The sequence below is a fragment of the Cinclus cinclus genome, chromosome 10 (assembly GCF_963662255.1).
Source record: "Cinclus cinclus chromosome 10, bCinCin1.1, whole genome shotgun sequence".
NCBI lineage: Eukaryota > Metazoa > Chordata > Aves > Passeriformes > Cinclidae > Cinclus > Cinclus cinclus.
This window is the reverse complement of record NC_085055.1, coordinates 2,798,141-2,807,683: the sequence shown is the minus strand read 5'-3', so window position 1 is coordinate 2,807,683 and position 9,543 is coordinate 2,798,141. Positions and strand designations below refer to the sequence as shown.

At 40.2% G+C, this 9,543-nt stretch overlaps 1 protein-coding gene across 1 annotated transcript in view; it reads left to right on the top strand.

Moving 5' to 3' along the window:
- Window positions 1-9,071: 9,071 nt before the first annotated feature.
- Window positions 9,072-9,543, top strand: part of SI (sucrase-isomaltase) — a 42,967-nt gene continuing 42,495 nt past the window's right edge. Inside the window, exon 1 of the mRNA XM_062499534.1 lies at window positions 9,072-9,192. Coding sequence (XP_062355518.1) covers window positions 9,072-9,192 — 121 coding nt within the window. The remainder of the gene's footprint in view (window positions 9,193-9,543) is intronic.

The window sequence follows — 9,543 nt, the reverse complement described above, 5'->3', positions numbered from 1 at the left end:
AGCTGCAAATCCTATAGAAAAATAAGGAAATAGTGTCTTATTGAAGCAGCATTTTAGGCAGTTATGGGGAACTCGTTGGAGAGCAGTGGGATTTAATCAGGGCAACTTTCTGACATGTTTTGTGTTTGGTTTTTGCTGTAGTGATTCAGGGTGCAAAGGGATTGTTCCAAAGAAGGGGAGCAGAAGTGCATCCACACCAGACAGGAAAAGGTGTTTGTATCCCTGGTGGAGCAACTTGGAAGCATGAACTCCCATGAATTGAGTGATATATTTGATAAATAGAGAAATGGAGTGAATTGTTGAATGTGCATTATCTATGTGACCACCAGCACACCAAAAGGAGGGAAACTATAGGGAATTATTTTTCCTTCCAGGGGTGAAGGAGTTCAGTCTTTCTGGAATATCTTGCAGACTAATGAGTTATTACCTTCCACTGGTTTACCTTGATTCTGTACATGATTTTATGCCAATTAGATAATTTTTAAACTTTCAGAGAGGACTTGGTATCTGTGGCTTCTTCAAAGACTCAGAGTATGAGCTGTGTCTTCCCTGGATGTGTTTTAACCATATTCCAGAAATCACAACCAGAAAGCATCAAGAGTGAGTTCCAATTATGGTTTTGTGCCCACAGAGGGGCTGCTCTGGGATTTGGGCACTTGAAGGAAGTAAGTTCTAACTTTGCTTTCACTGAATCAAACTCTACATATTTTCCTCTCTGTGCCATTTGGATTTCAAGGAGCTACAGCAGGGCTAAAATGGAGATTTTATGGTGAACACACTTCAAGAAACAGAACTGACCTCGGTGCTCTCAGCCCTAATTGCCCATAATTATAGGACAAATGAGAAAATGGGCCAGTGTAATAAGATGCTGAGGAGCGAGACTCAGGAATTTCTGTGCTCTGCATGTTTGTCACCATCAGATATTGTATTTCTGCTAAAAGGAAAGGGAAATAATTGCCTAAATGTAGGCTAAGGACTGGAGTGGAGAAAGCTGTAAAACAAGATAACTGGGAAAATTTTAAAAAGGGAAACAGTGCTTCTGTTCCAGGGAGAGCTTCAGGTCTAGCAGAGTGGAGCTATTTAGATGGCAAATATCTAATGGATTAAAGTCTCCTTTTCAAAGCCGGCTGCTTTATCTCGCAGCACACACCTTCCACAGGCCTGTGAAAGCCTTCAGAATGCAGATTCAGGGTTATCGTGGTGCTTCCAGTCTTACCCAATTTGCCAAGGTATTGTTCCATGCATTTAATAAAGACTTGAGGCTCTCCTGACACCAGTCCTTGGTGCCTCAGGCTCTTGCTGCGAGTCTGGGAGCAGAGGGCTGATGGATGATGGACCCTGGGACGTGCCACACCTCGGGGACACTTTGCATTAAACATTTTTCCAGGATTTCCCCATGGTGCTTCTCAGTTTTCCCCCTTTTTATTTGCCTTCTATTGTTGTTGGTGTTGCTCTCTCCATGATCGAAGAATCAATAAATGGAGGAGTTTAAATGATTTGTTGAAGTGACATTTCTGTGGTCTCAGTTCCAAATTTCTGCGTGGATTTCCACCCTCATGATTGAAGCCTGACCAGGACACCTCCATGATCAAGGATTCCTAAAGGCAGCTGAAATAAATGTATCTAAGTGTTTTTATATTAACAAATGTGCACAAATATTGAGGAGGTGTCACTCCCGTGGAGAATAGTCCAGTTAGAAACAGAACTGAAGTGTGATGAACAACACCCACAGCCTTGCTGGCCCCCAAGGCTTTCTTCAAAGACTGGCACTGTTTGATGCTTTCATTCCCACTCCTACTTGAATTACAAGAGACTGTAAAAATACCATTAAAAACCCCCAAACAAATACATCTTCCAGCTCTTGTGTTTGGAGAGAAAAGCTTGGAACCAGTGTGGTCAGAATCTGTAAGGATTTGTGTAAAACAGAGGCATCCAATGGCATAGTTTAATATTTTTCATGGAGGATTGGAATCCTTCATCCCAGTGATACAAAAATTACCCCCGGGTGCAAGTTCAGAGGTTGCCAGAAGTTGAAATTCCATGGAGGCGACAGTGACAATGAAGGTCAAAGCTGTGAACTTTGAGTTTTCCCACATCTTGGATGTTGTTGGGATGGTTTTGGCGCTGGTCTGTGCCCCAGGAGTTTCCTTACCCAGAGCAGCTCTCCTGGGCAGTGCTCCCTGAATTACCACACACAGACAGGTGTAAGCAAATCCCTTTCTTGGCACCGATGCTGTTTGCATCTCTCAGCTGTTATTACAAATATCTGAATATTAAACATGCACCCAAAGCTCCTAAGCCTTTAATCCTTTTGTTTTCCTACAATAGCCATCTATTTTTTTTTTTACTGGTAAGAAATGCAAAGCTGAATAATATCCAACAGTATCATGTCTAAATAAGCAAAAAGCTGGCGAGGAATCAAGAGATAATAACGGTGGCTTTGCTTTGTTTCCTGCTCAGGAGCAGCAAGGAACACAGGAATTGGCTGTTGGACCATCTGCAGCAAGGACAGAGAAAGTCGTGGGAGCAGCAGAAAAACTCTGACAAAAAAAAAAAAAAAAAACCTGCAAAGGGTCAAAGCCCTGGTTTCATTAAGCAGCTCCTTTTAGAATTATCATTTTCTCTCTCCAAAAGCTGGGGAATAATCTGTCATCTCAGCTGTTGTTCAGTAAAAACATGAAAAATCCCAATGGAATAGGGTAGGAATGGTGGATAATGAAGTCATAAGGTGCATTTTGAGTATTATTTACCAACTGGAAGTTTTTATTCCTTTTAGGTTGTTCTCAGTATTGCAGATCTGTAATTTCACCTTAAAATGCTTTCTTTTAATTATTACTATTATTTTAATTATTAACCTAGATATTATCCTTAATAAAACAACAACAACAAAAAACCACTAAAATTTCTAGTCTTTCTGGTCATAAAAATATGTATATTAACAAACCAAGAAAGTAAGAGTCCCTAGTTTATTGGGGCTTTATTTTCCTTAACTAGCATTACAAAATCCATCCAAGGCTATTTTGGATCTGCCTGATGTATGACTCAAGGATCTTTGCTGCTGGCAGACTCCTGGGTGTCCTGGTGGTCTGTGCATATGTGTCTCCAAACTGGCATGAACAGGTGGTTGTGTCAATATTTATTTATATTTATTTTATGTTAGGGAGTCTTTGGCCAGCCTAAATACAGAGGGGTGGTTTGGGCTCTTAAATCCATTTATCCATATTTGAATTATTGAAGAGTATCTGCTCTACTTAAGCACATCACATTTGAATTTATCCTTTTCTAGAAGGCACAAAATTAATGACGTGCTTTGGGAGGTTTAAGAGTTTTCCCTGGTTTTAAGGAACCAAAGGAGAAGGAAAGAGAAGTTTTAAAGGTATATAAAACATTTTACATCTTTTCTTAACCAGTTTTTCAACTTTTCACCAATTAAGCTTCATAGGAAGCAATACCCAATTTTTTTAATCAAAACTTAATTCAAATTTAACTTGCATATTCACCTTGATATGTCCCCATGCAAAAAACATCTCTGATGTTTCTAGATCTGCCAAAAGGAGTGAAAATTCCTTTCTGCTGGTTCATTCCAGGTAGGAAGGAATGTGGTGAAAAAAAAATCACATAAATCTGAAGAAGTTGAGAAAAGGAAGATTTGAGAGTAAAACCTGACAGTTGTTCCCAGCAAAAGGACCCCAAAACCAGCACCCATGACAGGCTTGGTCTGAAAAATTAACAAATTGTGAATTCAGATATTTGAGGAGGAAGGATAATTACAAATGGATCAAACTTTCTGCTTATTCGGGATTTTTCCAACTTTTCTGTGGCTGGTGTTTTCATCCAACTGCAAATGAAGAATTCCCTTCTCTCCATTTTGCCCAAAGCAGAGCTGGGGGGATGCAGCTGAGAGCCACTTTCAAGTTGGTGCATCATCGGGAGCCAGAAATTAGCTGGAAGTGAATATTAATTGTCCTTTTCCCCTTCATTTACAGGCAGTGAACTCTATCCTGGAGTGAACATTGTCAGCTACAAGCGCCAGGTTCAAGTCTCTTGCTTGTAGGATATTTTCATTTTGGAATATCCCTGATGTTCTCCTATTACAGCTAAAAAAAAAAATCAAAAAGCAGATGATAGATTGCTATCAAGTAATAAAGTCAGGCACATTTTGATATTTCCACATATTTATGCATGAATGGCCAAAGGAAAAGTGTTCTCTTTTTTCATGCAATTTTGTAATTTCTTTGTCAGTTGAGAAGGTAGATAATAAATATTGGCAATACATAAGACTTGGCTCTGCTAAGAGCTACCCTTTGCTGTCTTGAGCAGCAGCAGTTATTAATTTTCAGACATAATCAAGTGATTTATATTCATGATTATGGTTCAAACCATCCTGACACTTGTTCCTTCTCGCTTCGTGCTTTTTGTGTTCAGCAGCGATTAAAATAAGAATGAGAGGGTTTGGGGTTTTTCAGGAGTATTGTTATAACATTTCTCCTCTGATTTCTGGTCTTACCCACTGAGTCATCACCTGAGCAGTGTGTTCTGCACAGACTCCCAGTAATTATTTCTGTGTTTTAGAGACTCCCAGCAAGTCATTTCCTCATTTGCACGGAGAACTGCAAAATGTATTCCTCTTTCTCTGCTCCAGAGATCTGTTGGAATTCTTATCTTTGTCATCATTATCATGATCACCGATCTCTAATTATCACCGGTCTTTAATTTGACCTAATCAAAATTCATAAATAACACTGGCATTCAATTTTAATGTTCATTGCCTCTGCCATACTTTGTTGGATCAGAAGAGGTATTGGAATGAGAATAAAAATCCATTGTTAAGATGTAAAGAAATATATTTATCTAGAAAAATAGTTTCTATACAATGTCTATTTGCAATTCTTTGAGAACTGCATAGACTTCAAAAATTAACTTCAAATATGTTCTGCTTTTTCACTGCAATGAAATGACTCAGTTGATATTATTTCTCCGTCTGTTTGGTAAACAAAAGCAAAATATTTTGGTTGTCAATTACTATAAAATGAAAACTGCTTTTGTCTGAGACGGAGCTCACAGCATCTGATCCTGAATTGTGATGTGCTTTGGGAAAATGACACAACATGGGATGAATCCAAATTCGTTCTCTCCAGAGTCTCTTTGGGGGAAAATCTGTTTTCAATGCGTTGGTGAGGCTTCACAGCTCCTTGCCTGGCTCAGTGGAATGTCTGGAGGAGACTCCAGGCCTCTGGAAACAGCTCAGCTTTTTCCTTGCTCGGGTGTGTCCAGCGGTACCCTGGAGAGCTCCCAGTTAGAGAGTTGGGATTGCAGGCAGCTCCAGCCCTGCAAAGGAGGAATGTGGGGATTACAGGAGTGTGTTCCCTCTGGATCTGTGCCAGACATCCTTCCATAATAACAGTTCTGTTCCTGGCTGGACTGGCAATGTGCCAACAGATCCTTACAGAAATTAAGGGCTGTAACTCTAACTTCTATTAAATATTTGACACTGAAACAGTGAAAACACAAATCTTATTAAACCGTAGACAAAGCATAAGACATTTCTATTTCCTAGCGTGGTCCTGTAGCTGAAACCCCGATTTTTAGCCCAGCTGACTGAAGGAATGCCAGGGATCTCACTCTGCCCAGATAACGAGCTTTAAAAATTGTGTGTGATTTAATTAAAAATGGACCTGTTCAAAGCAAAGAGATAAATGACTCTTTTTCAATTACTGCATTTTTAACAGTCTCTCATTTCCTAGATTGCTTTCCTGTGCCATTCTCTCCAGTCTAGCCCTTACCCCTGGGGTTCTAACAATTCTTCCCAAAAAATATTTTTGTCAGGCAGGATCATCTCTGAATTCCTGGAAACCAAAGCAGGAGCCAGCAGAGACCACACTGCTCCAGCTCTTCCCTTCATGGAATTCTTGTTGTTTTTATGACCTCTCAGTGTCCCTGACTGAGGAGCCTTCCAAGTTCCTCCTCCTTGGAGTTTGATCTCCCACCATGCCCTGGGAGGCCTGATCTCCTTTGTGGAGCAATGAAATCACACTCAGCTGGGAATCCTGCTGGGAAACCCTCCCTGGAGAGCTTTGTGCTGCCTGTTTTTGTGCTCTGGAGCGGCAGGGAAAGCGTTCCCTGGGTGATGGATAACAGAGCTCTGTGGCACTGCCAGTTCAGGGAAGCACTTAAGCAAATGGTTTTATTGATGGCGGGGAGGTTGTTAAATGGAACCCATGGAATACACCATGCTGGGCCCAGGGCTTTCCTGGAACAGTCAAATAAAATAAATAAATAACTTTGGAAAACAAATATCCATCAAACAAACCCTTCAGGTTTCCCCAACCATTATCATCCTCATAATCTGCACTAAACCATTTTGTTTTCTTAACAGACACTCATAAAGCAGCAGGTTTAGCAATATTTAGCAATTTTTCCAGAGTTTTTTTGGACATAGGTGTGGATCCCATGGAAATGAGGGGTGAGGTTTGTTTGGAAATTCTGCCTGTTGTTCACCTGAATCCCTGGGAGTGGTGGCATTGATCTGATGGGAGGTGGAGGGAGGGAGGGAGGCAGGGTGGGATGGATGGATGATGGATGGATGGATGGATGGAGAGAGAGATGGATGGACAGGGATGGAAGGAAGGAAGGAAGGAAGGAAGGAAGGAAGGAAGGAAGGAAGGAAAGAAGGAAGGAAGGAAGGAAGGAAGGAAGGAAGGAAGGAAGGAAGGAAGGAAGGAAGGAAGGAAGGAAGGAAGGAAGGAAGGAAGGAAGGGCTGCAGTGCTCTGTGTGTGCCATTGATTTTCTTTCCTTAAGGTGCTGACTGAGGAAAAGGGGCCCATCCCTTCTGTGATTCACTGGGAAATATTCCAAATTTTTCATTTCTGGGGCTCCACAGGCAGAGCTGGGGGATGGAGGAATTGGAGTAAATTCATGAGCATCGCAAAAAATACAAGTGGCACTTGTCAGCCATTTCTTTATTATTGAAAAACACTTGTAAATGCTTTAATGATATGAATTGAAAACTTTCTTTTGGAAAATAGAGATTTAATGTTAGAATCCCATCTATCATTTGTGAGAAAAAGACAAAAACCAGCTAGGTGTGAAGGATTCATATAAAGGTTATGATTGAAGCCTCTTTGCTATAAAATTTTAACATTTCTGTGTTAATCTTTCATCTCTTTCATCTTCTTCTGCCATTTATTATTGGTATCCCCTAAAATCTGCTTATATTGATTTAAGATTAATATTTTATAGTTAATTCCAATAAAAATTTTAATGATCATAAATTTGATTCTCCCCTGCAATGTATTCAACAGCTCTTTCCCTCATTTGGGAGTGTTTAACGACTTCTTGTGCTGATTAATAATACAGAAATATTATTACAGAAATACATGAGGAACATGAGGGTTCAATGAAGGTTAAAGTATCAAAGATATGGAAAAAGAAGAGATAACAAAACCCCAGTCATGCAACTGGATGAGCTGACTGGCATTTCACATTTTCTCTTGTTTGCAGAACCTGATGCTTCATATTGAAGCAAAATATTATCAATTAACCAGCAATCCCTGGGCTGCAATAATCCCAGTGTTTAGTCCAAAGAGTGTCTGTAATCTGCCTGCAATTCTGGCTGTGCCTGCCATTGGCCCAGGGCTTTGCAAACACAGCTGAGAACTGATAACAGCAGCTCATAAAGCCCCAGGTTTGATGTTGAACTTCAGGTCAGGAGCAGCAGATGAAGGAGCCACAGAAACTTTAAGGTGAGGTTTTTCATTTTATTGTTTCTGAAGTTCTGGAGAGCTTTGCCTTGCTGGTGAATGCTCATCACACAACAGAATTTAGATTTATAAATTATAAGGATTTATTTCCAATGTTTTAGGGAAGGAGACCAGGAGAAGAAAGAACTGGAATTCAATGAGATGGAAGGTTTTAATGACAAGAGCTCGAATAAAACACTGTTTTTATAAAAAAATAAACATTAGGTGTTTTTTAAGGATGATATTTTAGGTGTTTTTGGGATGATATCATTTAGGGCTACACTGCAAATGGGGATTTTAGGTTGTGATGGGTTAAAAATGGCAGCAGGAGCATACAATGGTGTAAACTGTTATTTCACACACAAAAAGGTTCGTTCTAAAGTATTTTTCACTCCTGTGGATCATCACTAAAACATGCAAAAGTGTTCTGATGTGCCAGTGCAATGCACGTGTGCTCCAACAATGTCTTAACTGAAAATAACCAATTTCTCTGCATTTAACTCTGCTTTATGAGGTTAAATGCCCTTAACCACAAGCTAAATGCAGTGGTAGCTGCCAGTGGGTATTGATCTGGCTGCTGAGATTAGTTTTAATTAATCAGTTTGATTCCTGGCACACAGTTCAGTGTTGATAGTTCAGGGCTGTTCTTTGAGCCAGCACAGTGTGCCTTTCTCACCAAAAAAATTCAAAAGGAATTTGGGAAAACCTCATGTTTTTCACAGGTTTTAAAGGCACTGACTCCACTGAGTTATTTCCATATTTCAGTTGTCATTTCAGCAGCGACCACTGTGCCATGAGCTTGTCCACAATCTGTTCTCCCACTATACAAATAATTTACAATATTATACAATTTACCTCTGTCTTGCCTTCCCCATGTGTCCTGGATGTGCCCTCAGAGTTTATTCCAGATTTTCTCAGTTATATCTTTGACAAATCTGGTTCCTCCTTTTTAAATGAATAGACTTGTGTTTGCTCTAAAGGAGAAAAGCAAGTTTAGAAAAGGAAAAAAGGGGAAGAAGATTTTATTTTTCTGTTTCAGGAATTTTAGTAACTTGTGGGAAATTCCATGGTTAATCTCAGGAGTAAATTTTTCTGTGTTAAGTGATTTTCGGGCAGAAAAATACATTTCTCAGTGTAATAATTTCTTAATCTGCACTGGAGACCTATTGCTTGTAGTCTTTAACAAGCATTTTATTTAAACCTCAGGATTAGGGGATGTGGCTTAAAACTGGAACAATTTACAAATGTTGCTAATTTAATAAACAGGAAATGCAGTTTATGGCGGTTCCTTGTGTTTTACTCTGCCTGATGGAGTTTCTCTGTGTTTCTAGATGGGAAGGAAGTTCAGTGGGCTGGAGCTCAGCCTGATTGCCCTGGTCACCCTGCTGACTGTGGTCGCCTGTGTCCTCATTGGGCTGCTGGCCACGGGGCAACCCGCAGTGAAATCTCCAGGTGAGTGCTTCCCATGGCTGCTGGAAGAGCCAAAGATCTGCTCAGCTCTGACCCAGGGCTCCTGCTCTTATCCAAATGCTCTTATCGTTATCCCAAGGTGAATTGTGGCCAGTCCTTCCCGAGGATGATACAATCAAAGTTACCCTTGTGAATGCAGTTAATGGCATGAGTTGGGAGTTATTGTCCTGGAAAATCTTTATCTCTCCCTCTGCTGATTGGAGTTTCTTTAGGAACATAGAGCTCAGATAATTTCGACTTTCTGATTGCAAAATAAAGGTAATGCTGAAAAAAATCTCCCTCATGCCTACGTGGGAGTGGCCAAATTGTGTGGGACACTATTATAATCCTAAA